A 21800-nucleotide genomic window follows, 5' to 3' on the forward strand; every position below is an offset into this window, starting at 1 on the left:
GTAATAAAACACACTGTGCAGTAGGACTGCATGGGGGACAGTGTTCTTCTGCCCTCTAGTTGAGAAAAGTGGGACTACATGTGTATAGAGTAGAAAGAAAAAGAAAGAAAGAAAGAAAGAAAGAAAGAAAGAAAGAAAGAAAGAAAGAAAGAAAGAAAAAAGAGAAAGAAAAAAAGAAAGAAAGAAAGAAAGAAAGAAAGAAAGAAAGAAAGAAAGAAAGAAAAAGTTGCACAAATACTAATGTTAGCTCTAACATGCGTGTCTTTGTTGTGAGCAGGTTTTTTTAATGATTAAATATAATATTTAAAAAAAAAAGAAAGAAATGCTTAATAAAATAGTGATGACTGAAAGAGAAATTGAAAGATATAGATAAAGATAGTGGATAGACACACACACACACACACAGGCGACATTGTAGCTTTGAGTTTTATTGTTATATAGTGTTATTATATACTGTTATATACATTTAAATGCTAGATCTTTCTACGCTCTGTGCCCATGTAATAATGTAATCGGATCTCTGTGACATGTTCACTCCTGTGCCTGTTCGTTTTCTCCTTGCAACACATGTTTAATACACTGCTATCGTTCTTTGTTCTTTGGTGCATCCAAATTAAATAATCTGGGAACGAAATAAATGTAGCAAAGGAACACGTTTTAATCAAGACATATACATATTGTCGTGATTCTGTACAGGCATAAAACCAGGCTCAGTCAGGTCCCTACATACGGGTCCTTTTTCAGCCATATAAATCCTTCACTTGTGTAGTTGCGAGTTTTGTAGTTGCCGGGCAGGCCGACGGTCTGGAACGTGTTTAGCTCGCCAATATCCCAACAATAAGAAAATAAGCAAAATTCGAAAAGAAAATTATACAAAAACGTCCCAACACATAGAGAGGTTTTACATCTCTTCAACATTGAAAGTAAAGGTAAGAATAAGCTCGGAACGTTGAGCAGACGATCAATTTCCAGAGTCCACTCGAGCCGACGTCGAGTTCATGCCGTCTAGCCTAGCGTGTAGCCTAGCATTACATAGCTCACTTCGGTGTTAGCACGAGTTTCCAGTCGGCTGAGGAGATTAAATCCGCGTGTTTTTAGCGTATAAAATCTGCTATTCGAATACGCGGGAGGCGCGTGCGACTCGCGGTGTCCGTCGTTTTGCTCAGCACGAACCCCGGAGTCGCTCGCTAATTGTGGAGGCTTTGATGCTAGCTAGCGTTAGCACTGGAACAGAGAAGAAAGGATGGAGCGAGGGACGGGGGGAGGGAGGGAAGAAGGGAGGGGGTTGTCAGATCATAGACGCAAAAGAAAGCGATTAATAATTAAAACCGATTGATGGGTTCGGTTTTGTGATGAGCTCCAGATCGACTCGGATTGAGGTAGGCTCGCGCTCGACTACCGCGGGGTAATGAGGAGATTAGCCGGCCGCCACCACCCTGCAGGATCCGGCCAGTGTCTCAGTGCGTTAGCTTTAGCATTTTCGTCCATTTCATTGACCCATTTCCAGCATTTCCTCCGTAGCCGTGCGGAATAATTAATAAATAAATACGCTGTTAAATAGACGTAGCTATAACACTGGTTAAATATTAAAGTGACACACCAAAACCAGAGAGAGGGAGGTATTTTTTTTCCAAAGCTTTTCTCTTTATTTATATATAATTATATTTCATATTCTATCGCTAATCTAATGGTTTGCTTATTTGTGTGCTTCTCTCCAGATGCCATCTGCAACCACTGGTGACTATGCTGTTCAGTCCTCCAGTCCAGAGCTGGGCACTGTTCCTGTAGTGGCTCCCAATGAGGCCTTGAAACAAGTGCTGAACATCATCGAAAAGAAGGTCCGCAACATGGAGAAGAGAAAGGTATCAGTTTACCCGGTTGGATGTTAATCACCAGACAACAGTGCAGATGCACGACAGACAAGACAAATAACACAGCACTTAATACATGAAGTAATCAAAAGTTTGTGGACACCTGGCCTTCATATTTGTCATTGGTGTACCCCTTCTACAGAAATTCACATGATTGTCTAAAATTGTTTTTGTTATAATTTTCCTTCACTTTAACTGTTAAGGCATTAGTGCGCAAAGCTCCTTGAAATACGAAGCATCACTTGTGATCACGAAGTTTCCACTTCAACCAGAAGTCAGGAAAGGACTGAGTTGCTGTTCCCCCATTTTAAGTGGTCAATCGCGTATGGCGTAGTCCACCGCCCGGTTTAAACCACTTTTGATGGTAGTGCAACAGACATGAGCAATAATCGCTTTTGAGAGGATTTTCCCCACATTCAACTTACCTGGCTTAAAGACAAACATCTTGGCAATCAGGCTGAATCAGTTTCAGCTCAGATTTCTGTATAATCTTGTGGGTAACAGATTCATAATCAGACACATCTTCCTTTTGATTTAATGTTACGGTATAAGTGGAAGAACTCCTGCGCTTAGCCCTGCTGAGCTCAGCCATGCTGAACACCGTTGGAATGAATTTGGAGCATTTTCACCCAAAAATCAATCTCTAGTCTTGTTAATGCTTTTGTATGTAAAGAGAAGCGCACAAACCCCACAGCACACTCCTAATTGTGGTGTCAACATTATTGGAACAGTGGCGCTTATATTAACAAAATATGGGGAATTAAATGTAGTAGCGTAATGTGATGGGGGGGGTTGGGGGGTAAAAACAATGTAACTAACGCGCACCTGCTTTTTTTTTTTTTTTTTTTTGTGCAAAATTGTATTCGATATCAATCATGATATACATCTAGAATATTGTGTATTAGAATATTGTGTTAGTGTGTGTTGCTCTGGTATTTAACTAGAATGTGTGTATATATGTTTGTGTGTGTGTGTGTATATATAAATATAAATATAAATAAAATAATAATTTTAAAACACTGATTAGATATCTAAACCTCTTCCAGGAACATTGTGGTTAAAGTAGATTGCCTGGGTTTCATTTATTAAAAATTAAAAACACTGGACATTAAGCTTGCTGTAAATGTTCTGTCATGAATTGTGACAACTACTTACTGAGGTCACTAATTACTCTCTCATTTTAGTCCAAGCTGGAAGACTACAAGACACGGAAGAGCAAAGGAGAGCGGCTAAATCAGGATCAGCTGGTTTGTACTAGTCTTGAATTAGTTTAGTTTTTAGTTGCTTATTTATAGCTTATGTAATAAAATGACACTGAAATGGATATCGTGCATGTTTGGTTCGACCATAACTGAATATACTGCATGGCCTGGAATTGGTATACTACTGTGATGTCAGGTCCCACAAACACTTGTTTAATTATGGCAAAAGTCCAAAAGGTGTGCTTGTTCCTGTAAAAAGAAAAAAAAAATTAGAAGCATAGTTTTTGTAAATGATTTATTTGGAACCTCTACCTAATCAGAGATAACAACTAATATGTATGTATTGCTATCTCTGATTAGGTGGAGCTTCCAAATAAGTCATAATTTACAAACACTATGCTCCTTCATTTCTAATTAGTGACTGTGCAATATACATTTCTTACCCTTTTGTTAGTTCCTATCAGAAATTAAAAGGGAATTCTGAAAAAAAAAAAAAAAAAGAATTTCTAGACAGGCAAGAAGTATAAGTGCATTGTCACCTGTTGGTGTACTTGTTTTTTTTTTTTTTTTTTGTGTAAAATCAGTTGGTTCTAGTTGATGGTTAGTGTCAAATTATGTGTAAAACAATGTTTTTATTCGTGTTTCTGCTGTCGAGTCAAGCGAGCCAGTTCAGCTTTCATCACGTTTTTCAGATAGTGTGCTTTGCATCAGTTCCTTTTCACCACCATTTCCTCTATGAAGGTGTGTGTGGGTGAAACTGATTGAAATGAAATTCAATGCTAAAAATTTAACAGTATTGAGAACAGCATCATTTGACTAATGTATAATTGTGTAACACGACAATTTCAAAGTTGATTATTTTTTTCCTCCTAGTTGGAGTTTTATATAAATGCTGTTAAATTACATGTTGGTTATGTTAAACTTTTATCATGATGGTGTATTAAAGCCTTTTAATGTTGATTTCTGACCCTTTTTTTCTTTTTCTAATTTAATTTGTTTTTTTTAGGACGCTTTGTCCAAGGCTCAGGAGGTGGCACACAACTTGGACTTTGCCCGGGAGCTGCTGAAAAGCTTCTCGACTTTAAATATCGAGGTTTGATGCAAGTTTAGACTTTTATATTTCTTTGCTTCTCAGCCTTTTTCCATGCATAATTGCTAATTTGTTTTGCAGATCCAAAAGGCAGTGAAGAAGACTGCGCGGCGGGAGCAGCTGAAACGTGAGGAGGCCGAGCAGCGGCGCATGAAGGCTGTGCTGGAGGTGCAGTATGTTCTGGACCAGCTCGGGGAGGAGAGTGTGAGGCAGGAGTTGAGGCAGGTGGAACGAGGGAACGATGGGCCTCTGCTCACTGAAGCAGAGCTCACTGGACTTGACGACTTTTACAAGTTGGTCGGCCCAGAGAGGGACCCGAATATCAGGTAAAAAAAGTAACAATGAATATGAGAAGAAAAAGAACAGAAAATATGCTAATTTACATTTGGTGTACAGAATTCTCAGTTTTATAGTTTTAATATTAAATACATTTAAACCTGCTTGGGTCATATGAATCTCTTAATACAGGAGTATGTGAAGAGTTTGTGGCCCAGCCTTGTTTCTAACATTTTTTTTTTTTTTTTTTTTTTTTTTCCCTCGTTTAACAAGTTTAAATTAGCGTTTCCTATTGTCTCTTTCAGAAATTTTGTCTAGGGGGAGGGGAATCAGAAACCTGGATGAAATAAATGTCATATCAGAATACTTGTACAGGTTAAATTTAAGACATTCAGTTTGGTTGACAAGGTTTCTGCCTGTCTTTTTCACTCGTCCAGGCTGACTGATCAGTTTGAGGAGGCGTCTGTTCATTTGTGGGAGTTGATGGAAGGAAGAGACAAAGCTGTGGCAGGAACCACATGTAAGTCCTCACACATCCCTTTAAACATGCATTAAAATGCATCATCCATATTCAATTGTATACAGTGAGATGAGGATTAACATGCTGTAGAGTTTTTGAAATTAGAATCACAAATAGAATTGAATCAGACTTGTGTTGCGTATTGTGGACCATCTGACAATTTTAGATTGTATTGATTAGTGTTCAATGCAGCTTTCCCACGTTTTCATCGCAAGGGGTAATGATGTGAACATGTAAGAACTCGTGTTTTTTTTTATTTTATTTTTTTTTATTAATTTTTAGTCCAATTTCTTGGTGTTATAAAATTTACTGTTGGTTCTCAAGGCTCTCTTTACAACACTTGAAAATTAATAATAAGTATTTGCTCAGTCTGGGACAAAAACAATTCCTTGTAGTTCATATACAAAATTTTAAGCATTTAGGCAAATTTTGTCTCGATTCCTCACAATGTTTGTTCTTCGAGCATTGTTTCCCCACGGACTATTATCTCGGACACCTCCTGCTAAACTATGGACCGGTCTGGGGTCATGTTTAAAAAAAACCTTTCCACGCAAAGGTTGTTCGCCAATTCCCCTTCCCACCTGCTGTTTCCACATTGTGCGTACGCACGGCTCAGTTTACTTGCAGGTGCACGTTTTCTCTCAATGTGTTTTATTTATTGTATATAAATCACAACTTTTGTGTGGAATGTGCCGCACTCTTGTTTTCAACCACGTTTATAATCCCTGGACAGGTAAACACAGATGCTGCAGAATAAAAATAGAGCGAAAACAGTGAGGGGCGGGGAAAAGATTCAGGCCAAAGGACACCACGAAGTTTTCAGTTTGGCATCATTTCAATGATTTTGAATGATTTTTAGATTCATATTTATTTTTTGTATTTGTCTTTGAATTTGCATTTTAATCTAATATGGCAATTAAATGCACTAAATAGGGTTTATTGCTAAAATTGCAATCGGTAAAAACTAAAGATTTAAGAAGGAAACAAATTACTTTTGTCTTTAAAAGACCGGTCTTTTCTCTTATATGTAGTGCTGCTCTTTAATGAAGTAATATTTCATTGCAACATGGACAAGTGGTAACACAAGTATGAGTTTTTTGGGTTTTTTTGTCCTAGAAAGATTTTGAATGCCTGTTCTTATAGCTGCAATATTTACTTTTTACATCTGTTTAATTTAATGGTCAATGGCTTTCATTCACTGAAAGCATTCATGACCCTTTTCTGTTTTGTAGATAATGCCCTTAAGGACACTCTGGACAAGATACTGCTCAGTGGCTACTTCGACCAGACACAAACACACCAGAATGGAGTGTGTGAAGAAGAGGAGGAGGAGGAAGAGCAGCAGCAGCAGCAGCAGCAGCAGCCACAGCTGCCACCTCCTATAGAGCCAGCAGAGTGTGAGGAGCAGCCAGCAGAGCCAGGTGTGAATCACGCACATATGACTCTAATGGTCATTCTGGTGCTGGTGTTTAATGTCCTGTTTCTATTTTACAGAAGGGTCAGTCACTCAAGAATTCACTGAGCCCATTGAAGTGGAAGCAACAGAGGTTGGTATTTTGTGTAAAATAGTGTTGCTTTATTCATTGTGAATGAATACCCCAATGTCTAACATTCTCAATTTTGATTTTGCAGTTTGTAAACCGAAAGTTCATTCCAGAAGCCACTTATAACACCAGTGCTGACAAAGAGCAAGCAGGAGAATGGGCCGTGAGCTCTGAGGTGAGATTTTCATCATTAAACCATTTTCACACTTGGCATTGTGGCAAAGGTTTCCTTAGTGGAGCATAGTGAAAAGTGAGCCTTTGAGTGTTCAGTGACCATCTCAGGCTTGCTTTACTTCACACTTTGCTTCCTGTTTTTAAAAAATAATCATGATAGGAAATGTGATGGATGGCAGGTGAGTGAGTGCTTTGTCACCATATTACTCAGGTTGATCATATCTGGTAGTGTTGGCCTACATACTATTAAAACTAAACTTGCATGTGGAACACCTATTTGTATAATCTTATTAAAAAGGGCATTCCAATCAAATATGAGCCATACCTGAATCGCCTGTGAAATCAGTTGATCTTGGCTTTCAGTCAAAAGGTGTAGCTTCTGCTTCTGTACCAGTCATTTCTGGATCAGATACTGTGTGAAAAATGACCAGTTTGCTATTTCTTATTTTGTACAGATTGTAAGCTCCCTCCAGCAGCAGCCACAGCCTCCTCCTCAGCCTCAGCAACCTCCTTCGTCAATGAGCCCAGCTCTGGTGAGCCCGGAGACCCACTCGCTCGCCCCTGTCCTTCCTCCCACCTCAACTGACCCGTTGGTCAGAAAGCAAGCTGTGCAGGACCTCATGGCACAGATGCAGGGCACTTACAATTTCATGCAGGTCAGCAGCTTGTCACATCATGACATATTGATAACTAATCGCACGCTGCTTCTATAATTAGTTTTTCTTTTTCTCTCTCTTTCTCACTGTCAGGACTCTATGCTGGACTTTGATGGACAGCCTCTGGATCCTGCCATTGTATCTGCTCAGCCTATGAAATCTGCACAGATGGTCTGCGCTCCAGGTAAAGATAAAGTTGCATAATTGTTGAATGGTAGCAGATTTGTCATATTTTCCCAGTCATGATTTTCTGTAATGTGGCAGCCTTTTATTAGTGATCAGTGCATGTTTGTCTGAAAATGGGTTTGTTTAGCATGAGATGACAATGAAATTCTTGTTTTTGATTGTGTGCAGCTCACACAGAATCTCGACTCCCTCAACACAGCACAGTTCCTGTACATCAAGAACCCACACAAGTTAGTACACAAATCTTAGAGCAGGAGGAAAAATAGCTTTTTATTTTTTTTGGTTAAAGTCTCTAATGTTTGATTCTTGTGTTTTTAGATACCCATGGTGTCTCCTCCCACTGAAGCATACACTTCTACACCACCTCTCTACCAACCTCCTCACAGCACAGACCCTCGTCCTCAACCAGACCCCATTGATCCTCTCCAGGTATTTTCTTTGACTGTCATGTACAGCAGTTGGGATGTTATTCCATGTCTATTGTGGTATTTATTTTTTGGTTGTGTAATAGGTGTCCATGCCCCTGTCATCTGAGCAGCCCCCTGCCCCATCGTCTCAGCCCCAGGCCTTTCAATCAGTCTCCAAACCCCTGCACAGTGGCATCAACGTAAACGCAGCACCATTCCAGTCCATGCAAGCAGTAAGATCGCTTTTCCTTACTAGCATTTTTGACTGAAAGATCCTTTAAGTGTTTACCAATAAAAGCCTTACTCTGTCCTCAGAATTTTGGTAGGCGTTATGTGCATGGATTAAAAAGTGAATTTTGCTCATGTTTTAGGCAAATTGAGGTGTTTTTAGAGCTGTTTGGGCCAATCCATACACTGGAATCCTGTAAAACAGAAATAGACAATTTTTTTTTTTTTTTTTTTTTTAAATATGGAAGACCCTGTGGATGTGAACAAGTTAATTCTTTTGTAAACACACATGCATCCAAAAATGATTAGGTTTGAAAGACAGTCGCAGAAGTGTTATTTCCTGTTTGCAGTAGATGTATTTGCACACACCTGGCTTGAATATCTGTTTGTCTTGCGTTGTCCTCAGGTGTTCAATCTGAATGCTCCAGTTCCTCCCTCAAATGAGATTGAGTCTCAGAAGATGTCAAGTCAGTATCAAAGCACTTATACCCAGAACTTCGGCAGCCAGCCCACACACACGGTGGCGCAGCAGGAGCTGCAGCAGGAGCTTCAGCAGGAACCGCTTCAGTCAGGTACAAGTCGGTTTATGTAACAAGCATTTCACAATTCCTTTTTTTTGTACTTAAAACTCAAGGATCATTTGGATTATTTGTTAAATTACCTTTTAAGACTTTCAAGTAATTTATTAGTGTGATCAGTAAATGTTAATCTTGTTGAATATCAAAATCAGGAAATAGAAATTGAGTCGAGGGTCTTGCTTTTGTCTAGCTTGCTTCTCAAATCGGCTGCAGGCAAAAATATTCAAACCAAACTTTTTTTTTATTCAGTTGTTGGCGCGTTTCACTCTCAAGACCAAGGGATTCCTTCATCTGGGGGACACCAGACAATGAGCCAGCAGCCAGCAGGTCAGGGTGCAGGGTTCGGACGCCAGCCACAGTCTTTTTACAGCAGCCGAGCTGTGCCTCGCGGAGGACCCAGGAACGCCCGAGGGGCCATGAACGGATACCGAGGACCATCAAATAGTTTCAGAGGTATTCTGCGTTTGCTTTCACTTCTCTCCCAAGTCTCTGTAAAGATTGTGTAGATGCGAGACTGTGTAATGAACCTTAACTTATCGGCTTGAAGTTGGCAGTGAATTACTGCCTGTGCAAATTATTCAGTTAATAAATACAGTGTGGTATTAATGTTTCGGTCTGTTTTTAGGTGGATATGATTATCGTGCTCCTTTTCCCAATACTCCAAACACTGGTTATGGACAGACCCAGTTCAGCACTCCACGAGATTATTCGAGCAGCACCTACCAACGGGTACTCATTCTTTTGTTTTGTAGCCATTTCATTAAATGTGGAGCGTTTTAAGTTTCTCAAGCATTGTAGTACAAAGGCATGTATTAATCATTTAAACTTTCTCAACCTAAGTGATCTTAACCATAGTTTTTTAGACCAGCCCCAATTTACATGCAAGGAGTAGTGTTTATTCAGGGAATCTACTACAGCTGAATTATTGGGCCATAATGAATACATTTGCTGAAATGGTCAATTCTACTTCTGCCTTTATAACCAAGATGACTACAATTATTGCTGCAAAGTTTCCAAATTTTTTTTTTCTTCCTGATAGGACGGATATCAGCAGAGCTTCAAGAGAGGAGCTGCCCAGGGAGCTCGAGGTAGCTCTCGAGGTAATGCTCAAACGATGCGATCCTAAAACACTTTCAGAAGACGTAGTTGTCTTTGGCCACCTTGAACATTCGTTTATTGAGAATGGGTTAACCTTTTGCCCCCTCTTATTTTTTTTTTTTTTATTATATATATATAAAACCTTTTTTTTTTTTTTTTTTTTTTTTTCCCCCCTCCTTGCTTTTTCTTTGACATCAGTGGTATGTTTCTATTTTGGCTTATCAAGTAACCCTTGATATTTTACGGAGACACGTGCAGAGCTGAAAGTGTCAGTGTTGTGATTTTTCAGCAAGGTTGTGTTTAAAAAAAAAAAAAAAAAAAAAAAAGCAAATAGATATTCATGTAAAACTTTAAAGATTTTCATTAATTTATTTTTTGTATAAAATAAAATGCAAAAAAATTAACCGCCACTGTTAATCCAATACATGAGGGTTTTTTTCTTTTCTTTTTTTTATTCCCTCCCTATCCCTTGGTTCTCACCAAGGGGTTTTAAAATCATCCCAAACATCAGCCTCTACCATTTCCGTATCTGCCACGTTTCATTTAGAAGTTCCTGCAGACCTGGCCTTTGTATGCTCATGTTGCTCCTTGAGAGAATGTTTCAATAAAGACGTGTTGCATTACCTGCTTTGTCTGCTGCTTTCTTTTTCTTTTTTTACACCCCCCCCTCAGCTTTTTGGTGCTGTAGAATCTTTTCACCTGCCTGAACCAGGATGAATTGTGCTGGCTTTTGCTCAAATTATTTTTTTTGATAAATCTATATATTGAAGAATTGCAGTTGATGTTTGGCTTAGCCACCAATATTTCCACAGCTTTGCTTTCCTGTTTTGTTTTGCACTTTTTCTTGCAAAATATAGCCAAATTAAAGAATCCATTTCTGCAGATTAGACTTATAATTAAAATAAACAGAAATGGTGCAGTAGTCAGCTACTGACAAAATGTGAAGTCATTCATGCGCCAAGTGACATCCTAAATATTAAATCGCTGAACCGTTATTTTTTATTTATTTTTACTCGACATTACCTAAAGTACGAGTTTGACGCCCCTCTGCTATAGAACGCATTTGGATTTCTCTTCCACACAAGTAGGATTCGTAGCTCGGATTTTATACCTCATCCCTTGCTCTAAATTGCCTGTAATTAATTGCTTAACCAGGTGAGTCCTGTTTCAGATTTAAAGACTTGTGCATGCAATTATTAATTTCTAAACATGCATTATACTGACTTAAACTAATGAATTACTGACCATGTTAAACACGTCAGAATTCTTGTGTGTTGCAGGACGAGGAGGACTGTACAAACCGAGCCGAGGGATGCATATCATGGCTGCAGCACAGACTAGCTAACCCTAACAACCCTCCAACATAACCCACTCACCTGACTCCTCTCCATCTCCCCATGTAGCAAGGTGTTTGGAAACTCGCACATGAGATGCCATGGTAATGAAGCCAAACCACTCCTAACTAACGCTGTATCTTGTAACGCTTTTTCTCAATTGCACGCTGTTGATAGCCTCAATTCTGTAAAGCAGGAACATTTGTGCCTTTTTTTGAGTTGAAAATCGGACCAGGATAAACAATGTATTAGTATAATACACCGCCAAAAAATGTGAAATGTACTGTAATTTTTATTCCTCCCCCCTGGTCACCTACTTTGTTGCACCGTACTATTGATCATGAGTGCTTTGTAGGATTAAATGTCTTTTAGAGTTGTGGTGATTGTGGCTCATTGTATGGATGAAATGAAAAATAAACAAGCACATGGTGTACATGAATGTAAAAGTAAATAACCTTCAAGCCCCACCCCATTCCAATATCTCTTCTAGGTATTCATTTGTCCCAATTAGTTTAAAAATGCTCCTCATACATGTTTTAATAAATGACTACTACAAAACCTGGATGCCTCGACCACTTTAATGAGAACAGTACACAAATTGATGACACCTTAATTTTCTTTTAAATTGTAATTGAATGAAGAAAATTGAATGCACCTTAAAACGGGCACCATTTTCTACAAGAGCGTAAACATGAACTGGAATTGAAGTATTCAAATACCATTTGAAGCCTGTTATCTTTCTGGGGATTAAATTAAAGAAAATCGGGCAGAAATCTGTTAACTGCACTCATTATTGAAATAGCTAGACCTTGTTTGGTTTGCATTTATCTATTCAAAAAAAAAAGTACATCATACCCTTTGTCTTAATTAAAAAAAAAAAAAAAAATGTGCAAAATGAATCTGACCAGTCAAACCAGCATAAGGATGATTATACAATAAAACAAATTAGGGTTTGAATACATTGCTGTTGAGCAGCAGAAACTGGAGGATCCCCACAGAGGTGAGTGGTCCTTATGCATCGCCTCCAGACGCTGGAGAAGTGGTGCTTGTGTTTTATCTGCACAGTCCGGCACTGCTCCCAAAAACCGTCCCTCGTTTATGGTACTTGTGGCAGGTTGTGGGTCACGGTGTGGGGATCCTGAGGGAGCGGCTGGGCATGGTCCAAATCTTGCTTAGCTGCAGGAGTGTCCTGGTGCCCTGGAGGAAGTGGCTGATGCTCAGGTGGAGGCTGGTGCTTGTCTTTAGGGGTTTCTGAGACTGCATTACCATCAACTGTAGCAAAAAGAATTTATCTAAATTTTAGGTACATCAATGTCTGAAGTTAGTGTTAAATCTAATCTTAATCTGACAAATTGATTCTTTGGATTTGTTTGGCACATCCAACCTTTATTAGCTTTAAGCTCCAGCACGTCAAGTTTATTTCTATAGCTCTTTTCACAACGTACATTGTCTCAAAGCAGCTGTACAGAATTAGTTACGGTGAACAATGTGTATTTATCCCTGATGAGCAGCCATGGTGACTGTGGCAAGAGGAAACCTCCCTTAGATGTTATGAGGAAGAAACCTTTAGAGGAACCAGACTTAAAAGGGGAACCCATCATTTGGGTGATATTAAGAGTGATTCATTTTAAGACGCCGATCACGTTATAATTAAAGAAAAATCTGTGGCCAAAAACACTAATCTTGACAGCAGGCAATGACCTGTTATTCTTGGCATTTCTTATTTGCAGAAAAATACAGAGGACCAGTATGCTATTGGTGTGTTCATATGACTAAAGAACTACACAGGCCGTGAACACACCAGGGCTCTGTTCGTGTCGGTTTAACACTCGGCACAGTTATACAGTCAATGTCTTAAAAGTAGGTAGATTGAGTATTTATTTATTTATTTATTTATATTTATATATATATATATATATATATACACACACACACACACATATTCATATTAGGGCTGTCGATCAACGCATGATTAATGCAGTGCGCTTGTTTGATCATTTTTGTTAAAAAATATAAATAAGGGTTTAAATTTTGCCTTATTTAAGACAATGTCCTTTCTTTACTCAGAATATATATATATATATATATATATATATATATATATATATATATATATATATATATACACACACACACACACACACCTGCTAATTAAAACGGTCCGTGTGGCAACATCAGGACACCAAACAGAACTTTTGCTGTCATTTAAAACAATAACTTTAACAGGAATATTTTGGCTTTGTGCTCTATGCCGAGTTTCACTAATAAAAAAATAAAAAAAACACACCTTTGCATAAAGCATCCATATTTTTCCATGCCCATGTTGATTAGAGTATTAAAATCAAAGTATTTATTTAAGGTACATTTACAACAGATAAAAAGGAGTTAATTCATGACAATCATGCAATTAATTGTGATGAAATACTTTTTTAGGGCTGTTAATAGATTAATATATATTACATTACACACTGCATTCAGTAAGTATTCAGACCTCCTAGAAATGTCATTTTATAAAACTGAAATAGCCTATGTACATAAGTATTCATACTCTTTACTCACTACTTAGTTGAAGCAAGTCTTTTTGAGTATGGCATGCTTTGCCCACCTGGATTGTGGGATTTTCTGCCATTCTCCATGGCAAATCCTCTCATGCTGGGGCAGGTTGGATGGGGCTCTCTGTGGACAGCCTGGTTCAGGTCTCTCCAGAGATGTTCAATATGGTTTAGTCAGGGCTCAGGGCACTGACTGGGCCACTTAAGGACATTCAAACAATTGTCCCGCAGTCACAATTGTGTTGTCTTGGCTGTCTGCTTAGGGTTATTATCATGTAGGAAGATGTACCTTCAGCCCAGTCTGAGGTCCTGAGCGCTGAGGAACAGGTTTTATTGAGAATCTCTCTATTTTGCTCCATTTAGCTTTCCCTCAACCCTGACCCGTCTCTCAGTCCCTACTGCAGAAAAACACTCAGCATGATGCTGCCACCACCATGCTTCACTGTTGGGGTGTTTTGGGGCAGGTGATGAGCCCAAGTTGGCTTCCATAGGTTTTGCACAGAGGAGATGCTTCCTCTCGGATTGCACGTACAATTTTTTTTGTGGCCTTCCCCAGATCTGTGCATTGTAACAGGCCTGTCTCTGAGCTCTGCAGGCAGTTCCCTTGACCTCATGGCTTGGTTTTTTGCACTGATACACATTAGCTGTGAGGCCTTCTATAAAGATGTGTGCCCCTTTCTAAATAATGTACATTTAATAAACCTTTTTTTTTTTTTACAAGTACACTCCATTCAAGATGTAGAAACATCTCAGCAAAGATACAGAGATTTGGGAGGCACCAAGCCAAGTGTTATTGCAAAGAGACTCAATACTTAGGAATGTCTTTTTATTATTATTATTTCCACATTTTTTTTCTTTAAAACATTTAAAGACATTTCTAGAATCTGTTTTCACTTTGTTATTATGGTGTATAATTGTAGAATAATAATAAAAAAAAAAAAAAATCAGGCTGCATTCTCACAAAATTTAAAAAGTAAAGGAGGTCTGAATACTTTCTGAATGCACTTTATATATGTATACCCATCTCTCTCTCACTACTGTTCTCTATTGTATTTTATATTTCTACAGTATAATCAAGAATTTTCAATAATAAAAAGCTGTAACTGCTGGTTGGATTAAAAAGAAAAAAAAATTATATATATTTTTTTCTTATTTTACTCACCATGAACTTGAGGTGGACTTTCAACCTTCTGGTTTTTTAACCGTTCCATGTGCTCTACAGCCTGAAACAACACATACAGTGCATTAATGCATTAAACAATACTTATTTCCTCGGTTTAAGAGGTTTATAAACCATGAAAATCCAAATGAATGTTTATTCAAATCTTATTTTTTTCTATTTAACTTTTTCTTAAAGTTCAATCTAAATTTTATTTAAAACTAAAATAACATCACTGCCAAATCAAAACCTTTGACATTTCAGCCATATTATTTATGAAACAGCTCATATTAACAAGCTAATTAGCATATTACACACAGATGTCAAATCAACAATGAGACAGCTACGACGTGAAGTTACACGTGTATTACAAAGTTGGATTTCCGTACTTGTTGGAGTTCAAATTTTTGTGCATTGAGCTGCTCCTGCTGTCTCTCCAGCTCCTCTCGTTGCTTCTGCAGTTCTGATGTTTTTTGTTTCAGATCGTGCTCCTGCCTGACAAGATGTTCCTCAAACTCACGCATCTCCTCTTCTGTGTAAGCCTGGTTCTGCTCCAGAGTCTATCGTGTGTGATTTTAGAGAAATTAGCTCAACTACTTGGTAATGACGGACGAAATAATTTTATACCACCAATGACCTCCCTCACCTCCCAGCTGTCAGGTTCCAGGAATTCTTTCTTCTTTGTAGCAATCAAGAACTCATCTAATGATACCAGGCGGTCCTTGTTGGTATCAACCTGTTTCAGATTAAGCAGAAAGAACAAACGGATGCAGACAATTTCGATTGGTGGGTCGAGCTCTATGTGGTCTCTGATAAACATCATAGCTTCAGACCAAAGATTTAGAGGAGGAAAATGATTATGGTGCACCCGGAAAAAAAAAGTGGTCGTCATAGCAACATTAGAACCAGTTTGAATAATTTGCACCATCAACTATACAATATCAAAATCTTGAACCATTCAGAATTGTTTAGGGAATGAATGAAACCAGAAATAATATTAACAACTCACCTCATTCATCACGTGTTCTCTCATCCGTAGCCTCTCTTCCTCCATCTCCACCATGTCGTCCTCTTCATTTGCAGGATCATAGATTTTCTCCAGCTGTGAGCGCAAGGTTGTTTATTACAATCGCTGTTTTTTTTCCTTCTTGAGGTGTTATATGACAGTAAATGTACAGATGTTTACCTCTTTAGTAAACAACGCCTCTAATTCCTGCTCATCAAAAAAGCCGTCTCCATTTGTATCTGGAATACGTGAACACAAAAATGATATATATATAAAATTGCATGTGCCTGTTCATGGCCCTGTTCATGTAGTAAAGTTTTTTTTGTACAGAGAAACAGCCCCAAAGCAGAATGATCCTCCTCCATGTTTGACAGTGGGAATGGTGTTCTTGGGGTCATATTCAGCATTTCTCTGCCTCCAAACACGGCCAGTCGAGTTGATGCCAAAAGTTCAATTTCACGTTCTCCCAAGCCTTCTCTGCATCATTCAGGTGTTCGTTGGCAAACTTCAGACGGGTCTGTTCAAGTGCATTCATGAGCAGAAAGACCTTTGTGTGTTACCAATGGTTTTCTTGGTGACTGTGGTCCCAGCTCCCTTGAGATCATTAACAAGCTCCTCCCCTGTGATTCTGGACTGATCCCTCACCTTTCTCAGAATCATCCTTTCCCCATGAGCTGAGATTCTGCATGGAGCTCCAGAGTGAGGGAGACTGACTTATCTTGTATTTCTTTTATTCTCGATTTATCGTGCCAACAGTGGTCTCTTTCTAACCAAGCTTCTTGCTGATGGTCTTGTAGCCCATTCCAGCCTTGTGCAGGTCTACAGTCTTGGTTTTGCACATGGTGGTGGAGAGGATTGAAGGGAAGAGGTTGATCCTGTGACGGGTGTCTTTTATACACATAATGAGTTGATAGAAGTTCTTTATACAGCTACAGGACTAATTTGGGTGGGTGGGAGTCAGAATTCTTGCTGCTTGGTACAGGATCAAATACAAACGAATTTATAACCTTTCTTTAAAGTTTTTTTATATGGAATTTTTTTAAATATTCTGTCTCTCATTGTTAAAATAAACCTACAATAAAAAATCTAAATTATTACCCCTACTCTGTGTGTGTGTGTGTATATATAATGTGTGTGAGAGAGAGATTTTATTACGTTAATCTGTATTTAATGATTCAGTGACAACTAAAACATTACCATGAAGGTTGAAGAATGTTTTAGGGTCAAAATCATCTGGGTCGAGACCGTCTGCCTCCTCCCACACCTCTTTCAGCTGATTCTGACTGCCCTAAAAAAAAAAAAAAAAAAAAAAAACTTAACTGGAAATCTCAAATGTCTTAGAAATAGTGTAAATAGAGAAATAGGTGATTAAACATACAGGGTGATTAATTTTTGGATGATCAGCATGTTTCTTCTTCATCTCTTCATAATGCTGCTGTTCTTTCTTCCTGTTCTCCTCGTCCAGGGTCTTCAGGTGCTCGCGGCGCTCGTGCTCCTTCATCATTTCGTACTTCTTGAACTCTTCATGACGTTCTTTGTCATAATTCTCCAAATCATTTGTAGCCTGGACAGAAGCATGTACAAACTATCTTACAAAGGTGAGTACACCTCTCACATTTCACCAACCTTTTTAGTGCATTTTCTCAAGGGTCAATATTATAAAAATAAAACTTGGATATATTTCAGAGTAGTCAGTGTGCAGCTTGTATAGTAGTACAGATTTACTGTACTGTATTAGAAATAACTCACCATACAGCCATTATTGTAAAATTAGCTGGCAACAAAAGTCAGTAGACCCTAAGTGAACATGTCAAAACTGTGTTCTGAGCGTCAATATTTAGTGTGAGCAGCATTGCTATCCAGCACTGCCATAATCCTCCTGTGCATGTAATTCACCAGAAATGCACAGGGATCCCAGATGTTGCTTTTTATCCTCTTCCACTACTCCATAATGACATCAAAGAACTGCTGGCTGTTAGACACATGGCACTTCTCTGCTTCTGTGACTATTCCGCTTCAGAATATCACAGAACATGTTGGAATCCATGTTTCAATCAATGAACAGCAGCTCCCCAGTACCAGCAGCATTCATGCAGCCACAGACCAAGAGACAATTTTCCAGGGAATCGACACATAAACTCGACATCATCTGAGCCAAACAAGTTTATCTTAGTCTCATCAGACCACAGGACATGGCTCCAGTAATTCATGCTCTTGTACAGGTTGTCTCCAGCAAACTTTTTGCAGGCTTTCTTGTGAGCCAGCTTCAGAAGAGACTTCATTCTGAGAAGACGGCATGCAGACCGTCTTTTTGCAGTGTGTGGTGTATGTTCTGAGCACTTGACAAACGGACCTTCCGCTTCTGCAAACTCTAAAGCAATGCTGCAGCACCCGTGTCTGTTTTTTGAAGTCAGATTCTGCACCTGACGCACAGCACAAGGACTCAACTTCTTTGATGGACCCTTGCGATGTCTGTTCCGAGTGGAACCCGTGTTGGAAAACCTCTGTATGACCCTGACCACTGCACTGTTACTCAGTTTCAGGGTGATACTGATCATCTTATAGCCTCGGCCTCTTTATGGAGAGCAACAATTCTAATTCTCAAATCTTCAGAGAATCTTTGCCATGAGGTGCCATGTTGAACATCCAGTGGTTAGTATGAGAGATTGTACTCAAAACACCAAAATGTAACTGCTCTAATACACGATACACAAATTAGAATGTTGCTTTCAAGTAGACAAAAACATCAGCATGATGAATAGGAAATGTGGCTTTGCATAGTTACACAATGTACAGCTGTAATCTCTTAGGGTGTACTTAGTTTTGTTGCCAGTTATTTTGTAATGGCTGTATGTTGAGTTATTTTCAGGACAGTAAATCTGCACTGCTGCACACTGACTACTCTAAAATATATCCAAGTTTCATTTCTATTGTATTGTCCCTTGAGATGATCTAAAACGATTCCTTAATCGGGTGTACTCACTTTTGTGAGATACTGTATGTCATCTCCCATTATTTTTTGTAATGTATGCTTTTATAGGGCTGGGTGATATGGTGAAAATATATAAGAATGTATACTTAAGAACTTTTTTATTTTAGGATTTGCATCAATGATACATTAATTTGTTAAAATGACAAAATTGTATAGTAAAACATTCAGGAATAACCTTATAAGAGACCCATACACAGTTCAGCAAAAATGATCGACTTACTGATTTAATGAGTCGGTCCAGATCTTCCACCTCAAACGTGTGAGGGTTCATGTGGTTCAGATATTCAAACTGCTTCAATAAAGCCTGATGGTCCACAGCCACATCTGCACAAACACACAGGGTAGAAATATTCAAATCAATTTCCATGTAAATCTACTGTTACCATCCCAGATCACTGACTCAGACCTGTAGAGTCAATGTTGATGTATGCTGCTCATGTGATGCTTATCTACAGTCTATCACACATTTAATAGTAAAAGAGGGTGCTGGGTTTACTGCAGATGCTGTCAGTGGTCATTTTTTGTTTGATGCTGCTTGCTAAACTTGGAGATCAAAGAGGAAGTCATCCCAACTCCCCACAAGCACCCCCTCCCCCCTCCCCAAACCACTACATTGAATTTCTCATCGCTTTCTGTCTGCTGTAAACACAGTTTTATGAGAAAGAGAGAGAGAGAGAGAGAGAGAGAGAGAGAGAGAGAGAGAGAGAGAGAGAGAGAGAGAGAGAGAGAGAGAGAGAGAGAACAAATGAATGAACAAACTCGCATTTCACATCTACTTTATTATCACTGTGTCTTTATTATCACTGTGCATACCGTTCCCTCCTACGATGTCCTGCTTGGCTTTGATGAGCGCCCTCAGTCGACTCACTTCTTGCCTTTTTAACTCGTCCAGCTTCGTCCTGACATGGTGGCTCACAAAGTCCAGCTCTTTAGCCAGTTTCCCTTGCTGCAAACACGAAATAGGTCCAAATTATTAGCCGACATACAACACAATACTTATAATGCCTTATAACAAAACAAAATAAACATACCTTTATATCCTCCATGTCTGTGTTGTGCAGCTTTTCTCTAAAATGCTGGTCTTTTTCGAGGAAATCAATAACTTCCCTGAGATAGCGGTCATAATGCAGTCCAGTGTCCTTTAAAAAAAAAAAGAAAATAAAAAAAGAGAAACTTTAAAAAAAAAAATAGAAAAGTATTTTATACCAGAAAACACATTTTTTCCCATGTTCACGGTTTGCAATTACAAAATTAATGACCGTGTAAAAGACGCACTTTATTTGCCGAGTAAACATTTTTATGTACTTTGTATGCTTCAGCTCTGTGTAAATACTTTTACCTGCTGTCTTGAGCGCAAATAATTCTTATGTATTACTTTAGATGCGGATCAGGGGTGAAGACGATTTCCAAAGAAGTACATCTTGTTGTTGCGACTTTGTTTCCAAAACCTCTTGAAGCACTTCAGAAATATTTTTTACAAATCTAAAAAAACCAATGATCCACAATAGCACGTGTTCACGTGTTCGCGTATAAATCATACCTAGAGAGAGAGATGTAGCAGTGCTGTGGGGTTTCAGTCTATGTCTGTCTAAATGTTTTTCTCTCTCCATATGTATAAAAAAGGACATGTTTCATCTTTCACGTTTATACCACTCTTATGACCCCAAACCCCCAGTGTGTGAGATGTCGCAGGTGATGTAATCACAGGCACTAATCCTGTATAAATAACAAGAACACAACTTAACCGAACAACCCACACATCAAACCCCTCAATCTCTACTTACATCATGCACATTAGAGCTTAAATTGATTTTATTTCTTTTTTGCTTTTAAAACAGCACCACTCACCACACTCTGAGGCGATTCTTCTACCTTTGCTTCTGGAACCGTGACTTTAGTTTTATCTACACTAATAGGCACTGCCTGGGAACTGAACAGCAGGCTGGAGAGCACAAGGCAAGAGGTGAGAGCTTTTATCCATGACATCTGGAATAATAATAAAAAAAAAGTATATATTAGTTAGTGAACTGCTGTTTCATAATATGGTTAATGTTTAAACAGTAACAGCTGCTTCTATTTGTGTTAGCCTACTACACGGGTTAAAGCTTCCCAAATGATGTAGAAACCTCAAAACCGAAAAAAAGATGGCTTATTTATTTTTAAAGATTGACTAATACGTGAGCCAACCGCATTTTGACACGTGTATAAACTCCTAAGTGCTGAAATGAGCTCACAAACATGGTACCGAATCCAGCACACTTCTGTACTCATTAAAGCGTGAGTATAAGGAAATCCCATAATGGCACTGTTGCCATGAGTACTGATTAGTACGCTAGGGTGAGTAGTGCAGTACGGGTTAGCCGTACAGAGCTGTACCTTATCGGTTTACCAGATTAGCTCGTCAACCGGGAGCCACAATGACGGCGAATATCAACCCGAGCGCCCAGACAAACAGGCGCTTTAAACACTTACTTTGGCTGTTTCCGCGGAGAGGAGTTATATCCGACGTCTTCTTTTATGTTTTATCTTCTTTTGTCGCAGTTCCTCGCAGGTGCTGCTTTCATCACAGCTGAACTCCTTCTTCCTCACTGTCTCGTCATCACTACATTAAAACAAGCCCATTTCCCCAGTCCGTTAAACGGGGGAGGGGCGGGGCTACAGACACACTCAGGCTGAAACACCGCTCTAGGGGGAAAAAAAATCAGAGCGACACCCACCGGCCGGTTATCGCCACTACAAGGCCCACACCAGGCACCTGATTCCACACACTCAGCGGCCATTTTGTTTTAGTGATGCTAAAATTCAATGTACTTTATTTATTTATTTATTTATTTATTTATTTATTTATTTATTTATTTAAAATAAAAGATGCAATCATATATGTTATATACCAAGTAGCAATAATAAGGGTTCTATTATTTGGAGTG

The 21800-nt window shown here is 38.8% G+C and overlaps 2 protein-coding genes across 2 annotated transcripts; one reads left to right on the forward strand and one right to left on the reverse strand.

The window, feature by feature from the left end:
- Positions 1–760: 760 nt before the first annotated feature.
- Positions 761–11597, forward strand: caprin1a (cell cycle associated protein 1a). Its single transcript, XM_046857390.1, has 19 exons — positions 761–929; positions 1719–1862; positions 3056–3118; positions 4080–4166; positions 4245–4489; positions 4877–4959; positions 6192–6380; positions 6454–6506; positions 6592–6678; positions 7133–7333; positions 7427–7517; positions 7688–7749; positions 7838–7948; positions 8031–8159; positions 8561–8726; positions 8982–9185; positions 9358–9461; positions 9772–9832; positions 11111–11597. Exons 2-19 carry the CDS (start codon positions 1719–1721, stop codon positions 11173–11175), a joined length of 2145 nt encoding a protein of 714 aa, XP_046713346.1. The 5' UTR covers positions 761–929; the 3' UTR covers positions 11176–11597.
- Positions 11598–11724: 127 nt separating this feature from the next.
- On the reverse strand, positions 11725–21516 carry nucb2a (nucleobindin 2a). Its single transcript, XM_046857391.1, has 13 exons — positions 21346–21516; positions 20722–20859; positions 19905–20012; positions 19687–19819; positions 19094–19197; positions 17260–17445; positions 17079–17169; positions 16062–16120; positions 15885–15977; positions 15522–15611; positions 15265–15435; positions 14879–14939; positions 11725–12436 (listed from the first exon to the last, which is right to left on the reverse strand). The coding sequence occupies exons 2-13, from the start codon at positions 20857–20859 to the stop codon at positions 12261–12263; spliced, it is 1410 nt and encodes a 469-aa protein (XP_046713347.1). The 5' UTR covers positions 21346–21516; the 3' UTR covers positions 11725–12260.
- Positions 21517–21800: the final 284 nt, after the last annotated feature.

Source organism: Silurus meridionalis, chromosome 9 (genome assembly GCF_014805685.1).
Source record: "Silurus meridionalis isolate SWU-2019-XX chromosome 9, ASM1480568v1, whole genome shotgun sequence".
Classification (NCBI taxonomy): Eukaryota; Metazoa; Chordata; class Actinopteri; order Siluriformes; family Siluridae; genus Silurus; species Silurus meridionalis.